Source organism: Protopterus annectens, chromosome 11.part0 (genome assembly GCF_019279795.1).
Source record: "Protopterus annectens isolate FY-2018-M chromosome 11.part0, PAN1.0, whole genome shotgun sequence".
Lineage (NCBI taxonomy): Eukaryota > Metazoa > Chordata > Ceratodontiformes > Protopteridae > Protopterus > Protopterus annectens.
Genome location: NC_056745.1, coordinates 1,548,987,562 through 1,549,006,166, shown reverse-complemented (window position 1 = coordinate 1,549,006,166; position 18,605 = coordinate 1,548,987,562). Strand labels below are relative to the sequence as shown.

At 43.1% G+C, this 18,605-nt stretch overlaps 1 protein-coding gene across 1 annotated transcript in view; it reads left to right on the top strand.

The window, feature by feature from the left end:
- Positions 1 to 18,605, top strand: part of TASOR2 (transcription activation suppressor family member 2) — a 2,454,942-nt gene that overhangs the window by 2,194,457 nt on the left and 241,880 nt on the right. Inside the window, exon 23 of the mRNA XM_044088824.1 lies at positions 12,479 to 12,593. Coding sequence (XP_043944759.1) covers positions 12,479 to 12,593 — 115 coding nt within the window. The remainder of the gene's footprint in view (positions 1 to 12,478; positions 12,594 to 18,605) is intronic.

Genomic DNA, 18,605 nt, shown 5'->3' with positions numbered 1-18,605 from the left:
GGCACTTGGTCCCAGTTAGAGGCCAATTTGCATGTCAGTATTCTAGAGATGAGGGCAGTGCTTTTGGCATTGCAAGCATTCCAAGAAACCTTCCCCTTGGAAATTATTGTGATCCAAACAGACAACATGTCAGTTGTTTGGTACATCAACAAGCAAGGGGGAACCAGGTTTTACTCTCTTTGTCGAGAATCACTCAGGGTATGGCAGTGGGCAATTTCATCCAACTGCTTTCTGATTGCAATGCACATTCCAAGGAGCTCCAGCGTGATTGCATACAAATTGAGTAGGAGCATTCTAATGCCTCACAGGTGGTCTCTCAATCCTTTGGTGACAGAAAGGATTTTGTGCCAATGGGGCCAGCCCTGCTGCACAATCTCTTTGCATCCTCCCTGAACAACAAGCAAAGCAGCTACTTTGTCCTATTCCCCCTACTGTGAGATGCTGTCCTTCACGATTGGCCCTCCAGACTTTTGTATGCTTTTCCCCTGATACTTCTCATTTCCCAGTTTCTGAAGAAAGCCAGCAGGTCGAAGAACAGGATAATTCTCATTGCTCCTTTCTGGACTCGACAGATATGGTTCCCCTTTCTTTGGCATCACCTGGTTTGGAAACCTTGGACTTGGACCTTTTGTCCCATTCAGAGGGCCTTGTTCATCTGAAAATTCAGAATCTCAAACTCACTTTGTGTCTTCTCCAGTTCTAGTGATTGCCATCTGTACTGGTCTCACTGCCCCAGTTCACCGAATTGTTCAAGCCTTCCAAACCTTTGACTAGAAGATTATACAACAGCAAGTGACAAAATATTTCAAAATGGGATACAGAGAATAATACTGACCCATATTCTGCACCAGTTGATAAGGTCTTAGAATTCTTAGCATCGCTTTTCAATCCGGGAGTGTCCTCCAGCCGTACGAGTACATCTAGTTGCTATTTCCAACTTTCTTAATGATTTAAATGATACAGCTCTAATGTCCCACAAACTTTGTAAAGCTTTTCTGAAAGGAACTTTAATGCTAAGTTCTCCATACAGGGATCCTTCCACACTTTGAGACTTGGACCTGGTGGTACAGTCCATAATATATTCTCCATTTGAGCAATCTACAAATTGTGATTTAAAGTATTTATATTGGAAAACTTTATTTTGGATTGCTATTACTTCTGCTAGGAGAATATCAGCACTGTAAGCCATGTCTTGCAAGCCTCCTTACCTAGCCCTCCATAAAGACTGGGTGTCCTTGCAAACTAATCCGTCCTTTCTACCAAAAATAGTTTGAGACAAATATCAACCAGATGATACAGCTTCCTGTATTTTTTCCAACTGTGAAACAAGAGGTGAATATTGTCTACATTTGCTAGATGTTCATAGACAATTACATTTTTACCTTCAAAGAACAAAATAATTCAGAAAATCTGACTTAGTTGTTCATTTCTTTTTCTCCTACTATTCTGGGCAAACTGGTCTCTAAGGTTACTCTGGCTAAATGGCTTAAGGATTGTATAACCTTAATTTATAACAAAAGTGCAACTACCAGGCCCTGTAAAGGCACATTCTGAAAGAGCAATAGCCGCTTCTGCAGTTTTTCATTCTAGAGCTTCTGTAGATGATGTCCGTACAGCAGCTACTTGGGCATGCCCTCATACCTTTATTACTCGTTTACAAGCTGGATCTGGTCTCTAAGGGATGAATGTCATTTGGTTTAATGGTGCTCAGGAATATGCTTTTGTGAAATCTCCCAAGATTTAGGTAGCTGGGGACTCTGTCCCACAGTCAAGGATTAAGTGAACATTGACAACATCAGATGAAGAAGTTATGTCTTACTATAATGTTCCATCTGTGCTGTCGATCTTCACTTATCCTTGACATTCCCATCGTCCTTCCCCCTGCTTTTTGTGTTTCCTGGTAGGACGGATTTATCCCAATAGATTGGATTTCCTTTTAGGAATATAGATATGGTGTCTGGCCTGTTATTTCCTGTCTGTCAGTTTATTATGCAAACTCAATCTAATTAATCCTGCAAGGAGCATTATGGGTAAAGCTGAATTTGAGAGTTTTTTCGAAGATGCGAGCTGGAATAACGGCCGGGTCAGTTCCAAGATATGGAACTGATCCCACAGTGAAGGATAAGTGAAGATTGTCAACACAGATGGAACATTATGGTAAGACATAACTTTTTTTCTAGTTCGTAGAATGTTAGTACAGTAACAAGAAGTATCAGGATATGTCTTTGGTAGGCTAAGGAGAGAGGGCATAGAAGGAAACATAAGGTAAGGACACAAATAAGGAAGACTAAATACATAAAGTTTCTTGTTCTGTGAACACAAGTGTATAATGTGATATATGTACTGCTGAGTCTTAATGATGCAGCTGCATTCACTAGGAAGTGAGAAAAAAAGATCCTGCATTGCTCTGTCCATTTCAGTTGTTGGGTTGTCTGCCCTTACCGCAGGTCTGAGCAAATTTATCACTGTAAACCTTCTCCAGAGTTCAAACTTCCCCCATCTCTCATAATGCACTTCAGTCCTCCTTATCTCCCAGATCTCATTTGGTGCTATTAGCACCAGATGTGATCCTACAGTGCTTGATGTTCTTCGTGTTTCACTGTTGCAGTCATCACATTTGGGTTATCTGCCTGCAGGTAGACCTCAGCTGGCCTGAATACCAGACTCTTGGATTTCTGCATCGAATGCTGTCTCGTCTTCCATGATGTCAGGTTATCAGGGGTATAAAACATGCAGCAGGCGCCATTATGTCAGTCTTTCCATGCAGTGCCCGAAGCAGAAGCAGTTTGCAAGTGCTGGTCGGCCGACTCCTGAAATTTTCGTTTTCGAGAGTTTCAGAACCGAAGTCTTCAAAAAAGATAAGTACCCCGTTGGGGATCTTTTTTCTTGCTCCAGCTGATGTCAGTAAAAGTTAACAATTGTCTTATCTGTGGAAAGCAAATACCTCTTAAAGATTTTCATTCATACTGCATCCCTTACTTAGGCCCAGACCACGATGTCCCTCGCTATCGGTTTTATGCCTTGTTCAACTCCCGAACTATTTGTCGTCGGGCTATCTTTGCAGCAAATTATTTTGGTACTCAGTATCAGTACTCCAAAATGGCTTTGTTAAGCCATCCAAAGACCAATCTTCTGAAAAAACGTAAAGATAAAGACAGAGACAGACCACATAGGTCCTAAACTGCCGACGACGCTTCTGTTAAACTAGTCACCAGTTCGCTGGTACTCAGTGAGGTGCTTTCGCAGCCACTGATACCCGCTACGTCAGATTCGTAGGCCTCTACTGAGACCCATTTGGAGTCCAGTATGCTGCAGGATGCTTCTTCGACTATGGAACCTGCGGGTGTCTCTACCTTGGATGGGTCCGGAGCCGCTGTGCAGGCACCGGCTTCTGAGGGTGTATTCAGGCCTAAAGACTTTCATTTTAAACTGACACCATCGTCTTCATCCAGGCATAAAACTTGATCCATGCCTAGAAAACCAATGTCCAAACCACATGCTCAGGCCCATATGCTCCAAAAAACAAGTGCTTAGAATGGCTGAAGACCTCTTTACATTAATTAGGGGAAGCCAGCCTTCCCCCTCTAAGACACCTAGAACTGAATTTCTTTCTGACTCTTCTGATCAGGAATCTGATATTTCTGTTCCTGATGACCAGGATTTGCCCTTAACTACCTATGAGGATTCTGATGCAGAGGATTCCATTCCCTCTGCTTCCCCTCCACAAGAATTTTCTTTTGGTGAAACCTTGCACACACTTAGGGAGCGTTTCTGCTGGGAAAGCCAAGATTACTCTGACTCCAAAAAGAGGCTTAGGCAATTCTTACGCCTTCCTCAAAACAGGCCTTTAGCTATCCCTCCTGTTCTGGACATTGTAGATGTTGCTTTCTTGGAATCTAGCCTTTCCCGAGACACTTTACCTCTAGCTCCCAGAAAACCTGACAGGTATTACAGAGTACCTGACTCTCACAAGTTCCTGTTCAAGAATCCTACTGCGGATCCAGAGACCATTTCCCAAGGACCAAAAGGCATTAAGGCTACTGCTGCCAAATATCCTACCCCTGCTGATAGGGATTCTAGAGCCTTGGACAGATGAGGTACACTTCTGCTACTTTGGCCATTAGGGCTTTAAATTGCCAGTTTCATATGTTAAAGTTCCAGCAGCATATTATGGGACTACTTAAACAGAAAATGATGTTGATTCCTGACTGCGCTGAACACAAAGAATTACAGGATTTAATGCATTCTGCAGAAAAGTTGGTAAACATACTTTGCAGTGTGATTTTGACTCTTTAGAAGCATCTTGCAGGGCTGCTGCCACTGGGTCTGTACTTAGAGGGCATGCTTGGCTTAAGGAGCAAAACTTGCCAGATCATGTTAAAGCTAAATTACTGGATGCTCCCTTAAACCAAGACCGCCTGTTTGGCAACAAAGCAGAGGAAGTCCTCAAAAGGATGGAGGAAAAAGCTAAATCTGTGCAATCTGTTAAATATTTCCTACAAGTACAGCCTCCCAGATTTAGTAGGCATTGGCCTTAAAAGAATTGGTCCTTTCCAATCTCTTCCAGGCCTTCTCAGTCCAAACCCAGGAACAGCAGACCACCCAGGTTACAGTCTCAGGCTGCGCATAGGCTTAAGCAGTGGGGGGCTCCTACTTCCAAAGCAGGGAGTAGTAAGCCACCCCCTACGGAAAAATGGCACAATGACTTACCGTTAGTCCTTCCAATCCCTGCTCAACTGCCTGCTCCCTTAGGAGGAAAACTCGCCCTGCATGCAAAAACCTGGGAACTCATTACCCTGGAAAATGGGTTTTAAATATAGTTTCCCAAGGATACAGATTCCACTTCCACACCCTACCAACCCCAAACGGTTGGCCAGACCTACCCCCAAATCAGTAGGCGGAGGCCCAACAGCAAGTTCTCTCTCTTCTAAGTATCAGGGCTATTCATCCTGTGCCAGCAGAACAAAGGGGACAAGGTTTTTATTCAAGACTTTTCCTAGTACCCAGAAAAGACAGCTCTTGGCATCCTATCCTGGACCTGTCTATTCTAAACACCTTCCTGGTAATCCCAAAATTCAAAATACTAACACTTCAACAGCTGTTTCCTGTGCTAGGCAAAGATGCCTGGTTGGCAACCTTAGACTTAAAGGAAAGCTTACCTGCACATTCCAATAAGGGAATCTTGCAGGAAATACCTACTCTTCAGGGCAGGCTCTATGCACTATCAGTTCTCTGCACTTCCCTTTGGCTTATCTGCTGCACTCTGGATATTCACAAAGTGTCTAGCTCCAGCCACTGCATTTTGCAGGCAGAGAAATATTCAGATATCCCCATACTTGGACAATTGTCTTATTCAGGCAGAAAGCCAGGACTTACTATTAAAACATCTGGTGTTCATAAAGAAATGTCTAACCTCACTGGGGTACACCATAAACGAAAATAAATCTCACCTAGTACCCTGCCAACAGATTGTATTCCTGGGAGCAAGCTTGAGCACAACTTCCCAGATGGCTTTCCTCACTCCAGAGAAACAAGTTTATTTGACAACCTACTTCAAACTTGGGTTCATGGAATCCTGCATTCTACTAATTCCATATGCAAGACTGCATATGAGGAAACTACACTGGTATCTAAAAAGCCTATGGAGTCAACATTCTCAGAACCTGGAATCAATGATTCCTATCAATCCTTGTATAAAGACAGAGTTCCTTTGGTGGGCAGAGTCCTGCTACCGCAACAAGGGGCTCCCTTTCACTCTACCCCCTGCCGCCCAAACCCTAACAACAGACGCATCTCACTATGCATGGGGGGCTCACTTGGCAGGGCAGTGCATTCAGGACAAATGGAACCCGAGACAGATACACCTGCATATCAACCAAAAAGAAATGTTGGCTGTATAGAATTCCCTGACAGCCTTCAAAGACCGCATCCTTCCAGAGCAATTATTGGTAAAGACGGACAACACCACAGTTAGGTGATACATAAACAAGCAGGGGGGAACTCACTTGTACCCTCTCTGCAGACTAGCCTGTGCTCTTTGGATCACAGCCTTGAGCTACCAAGTGCACCTACAAGCTCAATTCCTGCCAGGCAATCTAAATTCACTGGCAGACAACCTAAGCAGAAATCTCATGAACCTACATGAATGGAAACTCTCAACCAAAAATATTCAACCTCTTGAGGAACAAATGGGGGACTTCAGAGGTAGACCTGTTTGCCTCCCCTCAGAACTACCAATTGGACAAATTCTGCACAAGGACTTCCCACAGACAAGCTTGAATAATGGATGTCCTGTCCTTTACCTGGGAAAGCCTCTCGGTTTATACCTTTCCCCCTCTGCCTTTCCTCTCAAAGGTTCTGCAAGATCAAACAGGACAAGCCAAGGACAATACTGATTGCACCAGATTGGCCACGCCAGCACTGGTACCCCCTCTTGGGCATTATGACACTGCTGGAACCATGGCACCTGCCTCAGACCCCATCCCTGCTATCCCAGCAGGCGGGCCAGATTTTGCACCCTTAGCTTCAAACCCTGAACCTTGCAGCCTGGCTGGTTCCTTGAGCTCTCCAAAAGCATCTCTCAGTAAGCAGGTGCTAGAATGTCATTCTGGAGGCAAGGAGGCCTAGTACTAGAAAATCCTGTGCTGAAAAGTGGAAAAGATACTGCTGTTCCTGGGTCCAGACTCAGGGGATGGGCGCAACGGAGCCCAGCTTACCTCATATTCTTCAGTACTTAACAGAAATGTTCCACAAGGGCCTATCCTTCTTGTCAATTAAAATTCATGCCGCTGCCATTTCAGCACATTATAATACTAAGCCACCCCTCTTCTCTCACCTCCTGCTAAAGAAATTCCTTAGAGGGGCCAAAAACTTAAGACCCCCCCCAGGAGAGCCCCTATTCCAGTTTGGGACTTTAACTTTGTATTGGAAAAGCTCACTCTCCCTCCCTTTGAACCAGCTGCAACTGCAGAGTTGAAATTCCTTTCTTGGAAAACAGCCTTCCTTCTAGCCATCACTTCAGCAAGAAGAGTGTCTGAATTACAGGCCCTCAAGGCAGTGGAATCCTTCATTATCTTCCATGCAAACAGGGTTTCCCTCAGGACAAATCCTTCCTTTATGCCCAAGGTGGTGTCTATTGTGGCCCTACATCAGTCCTTTAATTTGCCTACCTTTTTCCCTAATCCACAAAACAAAAGAGAAATAATACTGCACTCTTTGGACGTGCACAGACAACTTAGATTTTATTTGGACAGGACTAAGCCTCTCAGAAAATCTGAACAGCTGCTAGTTGGCTTTGCTGCAGGAGCAGAGGGGAAGGCCATGTCAAAGTAAAAAAATTCTAAATGGATAGCCCATTGCATTCATTTCTGCTACAAGCACCATGGAAAACCTACCCCACAGGGGATAAAATCACATTCTACCAGGGCTGTATCTCCCTCTGCAGCCTTTCTCAGAGTAGTCCCTACCAGGGACATCCTAGAAGCTGCTACCTGGAGCTCTGTACATACCTTCACCAAGCATTATCACATACCTATTGTTTCTAAATCCAGAGCTGGTTTTGCCACTGCAGTCTTGCAGGGCTTAATAGCTGGCCCTAATGCTCTCTAACTTCCTCCTCCCTTCCTTAGCTTTGGGAATCAACCCAAATGTGATGACTGCAACAGTGAAACATGAAGAACATAGTAAAGTTGTGTACCCTTGCCATAAATGTAGATGTTCGAGTGTATTCACTGTTGCAGTCCTGGTTACCCTGCCTCCTGCCCCTTTACTTCTCTTGGCTCTACCTTTCCTTCTTGTTTAGTGCATTTAAGTTTTCTGGTGTATTTGCTTTTTGATGGAGGTGTACTGTAACATATAATTGCTTCCCAGTGAGGGGGCACCTGACATCTGGGGCAAGAAAAACTGACATAATGGCATCGGCTGCATGTTTTATACCCCTGATAACCTGACGTCATGGAAGATGAGACAGCATCCGATGCAGGAATCCAAGACACTGGTATTCAAGCCGGCTGAGAGCTACCTGCAGGCAGATAACCCAAATGTGATGACTGCAACAGTGAATACGCTTGAACATCTACATTTATGGTAAGTGTACACAGCTGTACTTTCTGAAGATATTCAGATAAGTGATTTTCCTCATTATTTTTTTCAGTCTCTGTCTGTTCCCCCCATGAATACTATATCATTCCTTTTCAGCTACCTGTGTAGTCTGTTGTTTTCTTCTCCCATTCTTCAATAATACTTTGGCTTTCCTTTGTCATTTTCAACCCTTCTTTCTGACAAAAAAAGAAGAGGAAGTAGACAGTTCTCCACCACCTGCTGCAGTTTGAAAGTAGCCAAACCATCTGTTCAAGTTCTTGTTTCATTTCCAACTGTGGTGGTGCCAATAATCTGTAGAGCTTTGGTGTCATTGGCACTCAACACAGACACCATCAGGCCCCTAACAAACGGCACAACCTCTTGAGGTTCATGGGCTCCAAACCCCCATCTGTTTCTTCATTTTGATCTACCAGATCTACCAGGAATGTTAATTACACTCACTGAAATCAGATGATGAGAGCCCTTGCAAAGGCTGATATGAATATGGGAAACGCCGTTTCCCCCTCCACACCCAAGGCAGATAGGGAAGGCCTACTCCACTTACTTTTGTTCCTTCCCTATCACAAATCATAGTGCCATTGGCTTCTGAGCTGAAGTCAGTCCACATTGTCCCTCTGTCAGTACCAACAGAATCTTGCTTTTTAACACTGTGCATAAAACACACTTGACTCAAACCTTAGGTGCTGATTGTGTCTCAGAGCTGAAAAATCGGCCCACTGTCCCAGATCCTCCCATGGCACTGACCTGCTCAGGTCTGTTCACAACTTTTTTGTCTCTTCTGTGCTTGACATATCAGCTCTGATCTTCATCTCAGAGCAAACTACCCCCTTGGTGTCAGGGATGGAAGCATTGGTTTGTCTTCTTTTGACATGGAGACTACTTGGATGCTTACTTTGGTGTTCTTGGTTTCAGCTTCAGCATTCAATGCTTTTGAGAGTATTATTGCCCACCATCCTACATGCAAAAGAGATGCTCCTATTACTTTTGCTGCTTCATCTCATCTCAGTGTATCTGAGACTTTCAGTCCATATCTTCAGTCCCACAAACAGCCCAGCTTTGAGGGCCTTGATCCCACCCTTCAACAAAGACACAGGGATACCTACGGCTCACTCCCCACCCCAAGGTGCACAGGAAATGTCTGTGTAGAAGGAAACCCATAGAGTCCCACTGGAATCTCTCACACAGGCCATGATGAATGCAAATGTTATCCCTGTAGTCCCTTAGAAGACTTTACATTTATAGAAATTATGCATATGGTGTGGCAGAGGGGGAACAGGCCCACTGTCTCCCCCCCCCCCCACCTTACCTGGTTGAAGAAGTTTTTTGTACTTTCTGGGAGATCTCTCCTGGTAATTGTCTTATCAGCTTGGTGGCAGAGAGGGCATAGCATGAGCCAAATGTAGTGGAACCAGTGTCCAGGAAACCATGTAAGGTACTGAGTATTTGCAGCAGCCACCCAAAAAGAGTATTCGAAGAGAGCTCTATGGTGCAGCCTTCAAATAGGGAATCTAGTATGACGGACTAATTTGGAAAGCAACCTTATGCCTCCGGAACCTTTTTCCTGAGGGTTTGGACTGTTTTTCATACACAACATGGTTTAAATGGGATTTAGCTCAACAGGCTCTGGATTCCTTGGAGGTCTCTCACATGGACCCAAGGGAGTAAATGGAAGGCCAGTTTTCTGTCACTTTGTCCATCACCAATTTTTCCATAAGGTAACTGTCTAATGCAGATAACAAGGCATTGAAAGCTGCAGGCACTTGGCATAGTCGTGTGTTTTCATGCTTTGCTACTGTTATATTTTTATTTTATTTTTATTTTACATTTGTTGACCGGGATAGTCCAACTGGATGCATGTCCATTTTCAGCGGAGGCCCGGGGAGAAAAGCTCCAAGGGTAAGCAGATACAGCATTACATAATACCAGCATTACATATTACAAACAGACTATTTACAGAGATTACATAAGTAAGCAAGTTAAACAAGTTCCACAGGTTACAGTTAGTCCTGAGCACAAGTCAGGATTAAATTAAATTACACAGTAAACTGGTTAACAAATTTTTACACATTAAACATATATGATTTTGTGGGAACTTTAAGGCATCATTTCTTCCCCTACCATTGGCTAGAATTACAAAGGATGCCTTCTGTGTGGCGTGGGGGTGCATTATGAAGGGAGGACAGTCCAAGGATGTGGTAACACCAACAAGATCACCTTCACATCAGTATTCTTGAGATGAAGCTCGTTCTCCTAGTATTGCATGCACTTCAGGACTTCTTTCCCATGGTGAAATCTGTATCCACATGGACAGTACGACAGTAGAGTGGTACATAAACAAGCAAGGGGAACTGTTCTTACCCTTTGTACTGGGAGGCCATGAAGATGTGGCAACAGTCAGTATCTTAGTGCTTTCTGGTAGTAACATGCCTTACAGTTCAGATCCAACTTCTAGCAGACCAACTGAGTTGTTTTAAAGTAATGCCTCACATGTGGCCTCTCAGTTATACAATGGTAACCATGATATTCAGATCCTGGCTTTGCATCCCCAAGACAATACCAAGTGCATCAGCTACGTTTCCTGTTATCCCTGCACAGGAGCAGTCACCCAGGGTTGCTTAGATTTATCCTTGTCCACCTGGACTTCAGTACATCTACCCCTCCTTCCATTAAAACCAGAGTTCTTACGTAAAGTTTCCATGTGCAAGCTAGCAGTCACCCTCACAGCTCCCTTCTGGCCTAGGCAAATATGTTTCCCAGCACTTTGGCCTCATCTAACATGACCCCTATGGTCAATGAATCTGGAGCCAGAACTCCTCTTTCATTTGTTTTACAAGCCTTATCCAGACATTAACTCCCTCAGGCTAATTGTAGACATCTCCAGTTCAAATGATGGTCAATACACCCAGCCATAGCTACCAGTGTGTTTCAGATTCTAGCATCCTCTCAGAAACAGTCCACTAGAAAGCTGTATAAAAATAAATGGAAAAGATTCTCCTTATGGGTAATCGACCAAGGATTGTACCTGTTTTCAGCATCAATTCCTTTGGTTCTCTGTTGTTTTATCGGGCATTTCTTTTGCTGGAGCTAGTTATCCTACAGATCCCAGTTAGCTGCAGTATCTAACTTCCATTCAGACTTTAATTCTAATTCTCTAACCTTGTAAAATATGTGCAAGTCTAAAGGGTACTTTTCTCAAGAGGCCACTGATCAAAGACTGCACTGTACCGTGGCATCTTACTTTAGTTTTGCAAGCTCTCAAAAAACGCCACTTGAGTGTACTTTTACTTCCTCCTTAAAGCACCTTTCTTGGAAAACTTTACTTTACTTTTGGTTGTCATCATTTCAGCAAAAAGAATATTTGAAATATACTCCTTATCTTGCAAACAACCATATTTGGTTTATCACAAAGGCCTTCTCTCCCTCAGACCCAATCCTTTAGTCATTGCTAAAGTAGCCAGAGAGACAACTGTAAAACAAACTGTTCACTTACCAGTCTTTTTCCCAAATTAGTGTAACAAAGGAGAACACCATCTTCACATCCTAGAATTGACAACTGGGTTTTTATTTTCATAAGACAAAACTGATGAGGAAACGTGAACAATTTACGCATCCTTTTATCAGGTTAAATTAGCTGCCATAGTCTCCAAAGTGACTTTATCTAGATGGCTTTCAGATTGTATCATCATCGTTTACTCCCATTGCCATCAAGACCTAAACCACAATACACAAGGTCTGTATTGACTTCTGTGCCTTATTTCAGGTACTCTATGAAAGATAACATCTGGCCTGCTGCAACCTGGTCGACAATGTACACCTTTACCACGCACTATAAACATGACCTTGTATCAAGGTTCAAAGCTTCATTTGTTTCCACCATCCTCAGGAGTATCTTGCTGTGATGCCATCTGGAAAGAGTAGCTGGGGAATCTCTCCCAACCATCAAGATTGACAGAGGGAACAATACAGGATATGAATGTTATGTACTTGCTATAACAATAGATCCTTATTGTCCCTCATGTCTGTTGTAATTGTCCCACGCACCATCCCACTTCTAAATTGGCACATCCCTTTCTAAATGGACCTGGTAAATTTAAACCTTAAGTCTTTCTCTTAGCCACCTTTTGTACGGCGCATTTGTATCTCATAGGCAACAATCTTGATCTGAGAGACAAGGAGGAACACAGTTTATTGTGAGAGATGGAGGGAAATTCTAGCACTGAAGATTCTTCTGAGTGATAAATTTGCAAGTTCAGATTCATTGTGAGGGTAGATAACCCAACCATTGAGAGGAACAGTAAGGATCTATTTTTATGCTTAAGTACGTAGCTTTCATTTTTCTTTGTATACCTTCAAGACTAATTCCTTTTTTTTTTATTAGAAAAAATAAATATTGCAAGGGAAGAGTTTGAAAATAATGGAATATTCGTTACCGACGTTGAGAGGTTTGTTAACAACATCCACAAGCTAGCAGCATCATTCAGTATTACACAAAGGTAAGAATTAGTTTGATTTCTGCAGTGGTTCTCTGCGTGAAATAAGTTTTACTTAATTTTATTTGCTCATTGCATTTCTGAATTATGAAAGTAAGCATTGCAGTATGAACACTGCTTACCAAGTGATGCAGATTGCTGGTCTAATAATCTTTGGATGTTTCCTTAATACACAGAAAAACATCCCATAGATGATGTGAGTTGTGTAACACAATACGTGTAGATGTTTTGTTATGCCATTGCATTGTTTTATTTTACCTTGGCAAATGCCTTCACCGGTTGACAAGTAGTTTCTACTTACTTTTAGCTCTCTTTTGTACATGCGCTTAATTCATTTAATGTTCAGTTAATTAACAGGCAAGTAAAAGTGCATTTCTTAAAGAACCATAGCATGTATATTGTCATGCAGTACATTAAGTATTTAGAACAGCTCAAATTAACTTCAGCATTTAAACTATTAGGTAATAAAGTATTATATATTTCAAAATTAATTTTGATTCTAAATTTGTTTAGAAATTCATATTTGTCACCTCCTCTTAGTACATTAATTGTACCTAAAGCAAGGGATCTTAAGTCATATACATCAGTGTTTTTAAAACGTGGTGTCAGACTACTAGAGTGATACATATTTTTTCCATCCCTAATATGCTCTTGATTTCTAAATGTATCCCTATGTTTGGTATGTCCATTATACTGTTTGCTAGCAACACACCCACATTTAATCCCATACACAAGCATATAACTTGTGATAAGTAAAGAAGTGTTTTAAACATAAGATGTTAGCAATCTGATGTTGTCCATCTATTGGGTCCAACTTCAGCTAGTCTAGATTTTAGGATTTTCCCCTTACCCATAATCCCCTACTGTTCCCCACATTACCCCAGATCTTGTTTGCTGCTTATTGAGAACAGACATGATTCCTTCACTCAGGCTCAGCTAAGTTGTAGAACTTTCTGGATATTTCTGTGATTCAAAATAAATGTAGTCTTTCTATTGTAGGATAGTTTTTCTTCTTCTCAAATAGCTGCTTTACTCAAAACAAAAAACTTGTTCTTCTAGTACCTTTTGTGTCTTTCCTCAGTAGTGTAGATTGGTAACATCAGAGTAGTTTTGTGTTGTGGTATTATTGTTGTAACTTTATTATTGTTATTTTTATTTATTTATTTTATTTTACATTTGTTGACCGGGCTAGTCCAGCTGGATATATGTCCATTTTCAGCAGAGGCGCGGGGAGAAAAGCTCCTCAAAAGTACAGTACAATATTATATATAAAAACAAAACAAAATTTCACAGGTGCAAGTACAATACAAATTTAAGCTATTTGATACAAGAAAGATCATACATATGTGAGTAGAGTAGAATATAAGGAAATATGTTCACTTCAAAACACATTTGATTGCAGAATCTTATGATAAGTATCTTTTGTTAACATAGTAGGTAGTCTGAAAGACATTTTTTGGATATAGATAGAGAATCTAATCAATTTTAAGGCCTGTTATATTTATGGATGTCCTTCATGGATGCATCTGCAGTCATAACAAATGGGTTGTCCTGTCGTCAGGCAGCCCTTCGGTCGGCCGGATTCCAAAGTCCGGGTCCGGCTTCGGCTGATGTCGCACTTCACCCGACGTCATCTCTGCTGGTCTTCGGGTATAAAGGCATCAGCCGACGCCATTTTCCCCAGTCTTTCTTGCCGCGTGGCGCCCAAAGCAGAAGCTGTTCGCAAGTGCCGGTCGGTCAGATCCAGAGATTATTACTACCGAATACTACTTCGAAGACTTCTAAAAAGCTAAGTACCCCGTTGGGGACTCTTTCTTGCCTCAGCCGATGTCAGAAAAGTCAATAACTGTTTAACTTGTGGGAAACAAATACCTCATAAAGATTTCCACTCTTACTGTTTGCCTTGCTTAGGCCCAGACCACGACGTAGCAGCCTGTTCGGCCTGTGCTTCCTTCAACCGACGAACGCTTAGGCGTCGGTCGGAGTTTGCTGAACAGTTTTTCGGCTCAGATTTTGCGTACATTATGCCGTCGGATCCTCCGACTACCCAAATTGTTAAAAAACGCAAAGAAAAAGACCGACACTCGCGGTCTGCGGTTTCGGCCGAAACCACGGTTAAGCAAGCCGCGAGTGTCTCGGTTTTGGCCGAAACCGAGAAAACTGGTCAATTTTCAGCCGAATCCATGACAACTACTGAGGCTCCTGCTACCTTACCTGAATCAGCCTCAGAAACTTTGTCTACAACTGTGGTTCCTAGTGATTTATCAGACACCATCCCTTTGGATGTCTCTACCCCAGCACGTGGTGCTGCTAGGCCTCCTGCAGCCATGTCTATTAAGGCCTTTGCCAGGGCTAAAGCAGCCAAATCTGCTAAATCAGTGCCTGTTAAACCCCCCTCACACAGGCCCACTTCTAGTTCACAAATGCTTACTCTGGCAGAAGATTTAATATCCTTAATTAGGGGATCCCAATCTCACCCAGACAGGGCCTCTCAGCCCCCAGAAAAGAGACCTAGAGCAGAGCCCCCCGAGCCTGTGTCCTCTGATGATTCTGCGGATGACTCAGACATTACAGACCAGCCAGAGGCTCCTTTTTCCAATTATGAAGATTCCGATGCTGAAGAATCCATTCCAGCTGCCTCTCCACCAGAGGAATTCTCCTTTGGGGAAACCTTACATGCCATGAGAGAACAATTCCAATGGCAGGGACAAGATTTCTCAGATTCAAGAAAAAGGCTTAGGACTTTTCTGCACTTACCACAACACAGACCCTTAGCTATACCTCCTGTTCTGCCTGTTGTGGACGATGCATTTAATGATGTCTGCACTGCTCCTGATTCTTTACCTCCAGCCCCTGCCAAACCAGATAGATTTTACAGGGTGCCAGACACTCATCACCACCTATACAAGGCCCCACTTGCAGACCCCGAAACTATATCCCAGGGGCCTAAGGCAGTAGTCTCGACCACAGCAAAAAACCCTATTCCCTCTGAAAGGGAATCCAGGTCCTTAGAGAGATGGGGTAAAAAAGTCTACACCTCTGCTACACTCTCAGCTAGAGATTTAAACTGTCAGTTTCACATGATCCAATACCAAGAGTTTATGCTTGATCAGTTAATTAAAAAGCTGTCCTCTGATGAATCTTTAGATAAGAAATATGTATTAGAAATGGTGAATAACATCCAACAGGTTAGTAACCATTCCTTAAAATGTGGCTATGATGCACTGGAGGCTTCATTTAGATCAGCCATGACTGGCACAGTGATAAGAAGGCATGCATGGTTGAAAGAACAGGTCTTACCGGATCATGTTAAAGCAAAACTATTAGATGCTCCTATGGATAAGGCCAGTTTATTTGGGGAACCTGCCCAGCAGGTAATGAAGAAAATGGAAGAAAAGGCAAAATCTGTACAAACAGTTAAAGATTTCTTACAGGTTCAGCCCCCAAGGTTTAGCAGGAACTGGCCTGCCAAAAATTGGTCCTTTCCTGACTCCACAAGATCCCAAAGGGGCAGGAATAGACGCTCTAGGGGCAGAAATCAATCCAGAGGAGGTGCCTACAGAGGACGACAGTGGCAAGGCAATAACCGAGGCACAGACACAACCACTGCCACTGCAACAGGACAATCACAGTGACTTGGCTCTGACTCCGCCTACCAGGGAGCAAATAGCAGCACCATTAGGCGGAAAGTTAGCCTTATTCTCGAAAAATTGGCACTATATCACAAAAGACAAGTGGATTTTGCAAACCATAGACCAAGGCTACCGGTTCCACTTCCACACTTTACCAGTAAAAAGAGGAATGCCAAACCTGCCTCCAAATCAAAAAATAGAAGCTCTGCAGCAGATAGCGGAATTATCAAAGATGAGAGCTGTGGAAAGAGTACCAATAACAGAACAGGGCAAAGGATTCTACTCCAGACTCTTCCTAGTGCCAAGAAAAGAGAAAAACTGGAGACCTATTCTCGACCTGTCCATCTTAAACACATACATCATTGTCCCAAAATTCAAAATGCTGACCCTACAGCAACTTCTTCCCATGCTGGGCAAGGAGTGTTGGCTGGTAACTCTAGATCTCAAGGAGGCATACCTGCACGTCCCCATTCGACCAAACTACAGAAGATACCTCAGATTTCTTGCAGGATCAGAGCATTATCAATTCTCAGCATTGCCCTTTGGCTTATCTACTGCGCCCAGAGTATTCACAAAATGCCTGGCATCAGTAATCGCTCACTGCAGAGTACAGGGAATCCAAATTTACCCATACCTGGACGACTGCCTGTTACAAGCGGACAACAAAAGCAAGCTGACAACAGATTTACAAAGGGTCATTTACTTGCTACAAGCCCTGGGATACACAGTCAATTTACAAAAGTCAAGGCTGATACCATCCCAAACAAGAACTTTCTTGGGCGCGGAATTGGACACAGTAAAACAAATGGCATTCCTAACTGCAGAAAAACAAAAAGAGCTCCCTCTTTACTTCTTGGCATTAACAAAGCAGAACAAACTAACAGCAAGAAAAGTTCTGCAGGCCTTGGGCTTCATGGCATCATGCATAATCTTGGTCCCACATGCTAGACTGCATATGAGAAAGTTACAGTGGTACCTAAAGAATTTATGGTCTCAACACAGGCACAGCTTAGAAACAGAAATACGACTAATCCCATGCCTAAAACAGGAGTTCCTATGGTGGGCTCAAGCATGCCAGTCAAACCCAGGCTTACCCTTCCACAACTTTCGAGCAAGCCAAACCATCACAACAGACACCTCAGACCTAGGATGGGGGGCGCACATGCTGGACAAATGCGTACAAGGACTGTGGACTCAGGACCAGCTGCACCTGCACATAAACCAAAAAGAAATGCTGGCAGTAAAACTGGCAATCCAAAAATTCAGACCATTCCTTAAAGAAGGCCATTTGATGATAAGGACAGACAACACCACAGTCATGTGGTACATCAACAAACAGGGAGGCACTCATTCATACCCCCTATGCAGAATGACTTTGGACCTTTGGAATCTGGCTCTCAGCTACAACATCCAGTTACAGGCAATATTTGTACCGGGAAAAGAGAACACACTAGCAGACCTTTTAAGCAGAACCACCTCGGATGCTCACGAATGGATGCTACACCCGGACATCTTCAAGGCCATCACAAAGAAATGGGGAATGCCACAAATAGATCTATTCGCTTCCCCACTCAATCACCAGCTCAAAAAATTCTGCACAAGGACATTCCACCCACTTGCATGGAAGGTGGACTCTCTATCCTTCAGCTGGAAAGGCCTGACAGCATATGCATTTCCACCTCTTCCCTTGATACACAAGGTACTACTGAAAATCAAAGAGGAACGTCCAAGGATAATTCTGATAGCTCCGAACTGGCCAAGACAACACTGGTACCCATTGCTGAGGAGCATGTCTCGGGAGAAAATGTGGTCAATACCCCTGATGCCTCTGATGTTAACTCAGAACAACTACAACATCATACATCCCAACCTAAAAACCTTGCAGCTGACTGCCTGGAACATCACATAACAGCAACTAACCCAGACCTTTCCCAAAGGGTTAAAGACATTATCCTTGAAGCCCGCAGACCTTCAACAAGAAGGAACTATGCATGAAAATGGAAAAGGTTCGTCATTTGGAGTACTGAAAGAGGAAAAGATGTGTCGAACATAGATATTGCTAACATTCTGGAGTACTTGGCAGAGCTTTCTACATACAGGCCTGTCCTATTCCTCCATCAAGATACATGCATCAGCTATTTCAGCAGAATACAGCTTTGATCCTCCTGTCTTTTCACATCCTCTACTCAGGCAGTTCCTCAGAGGGATCAAGAATGTAAAACCTCCTAGGAAACCACCATTACCAGCATGGGACTTGAACTTTGTACTAGAAAAGTTGACACTCCCTCCGTTTGAACCAGCAGCAACAGCAGATCTACAACACCTGTCATGGAAAACTGCTTTCCTACTGGCTATTACTTCAGCAAGGAGGGTTTCGGAACTA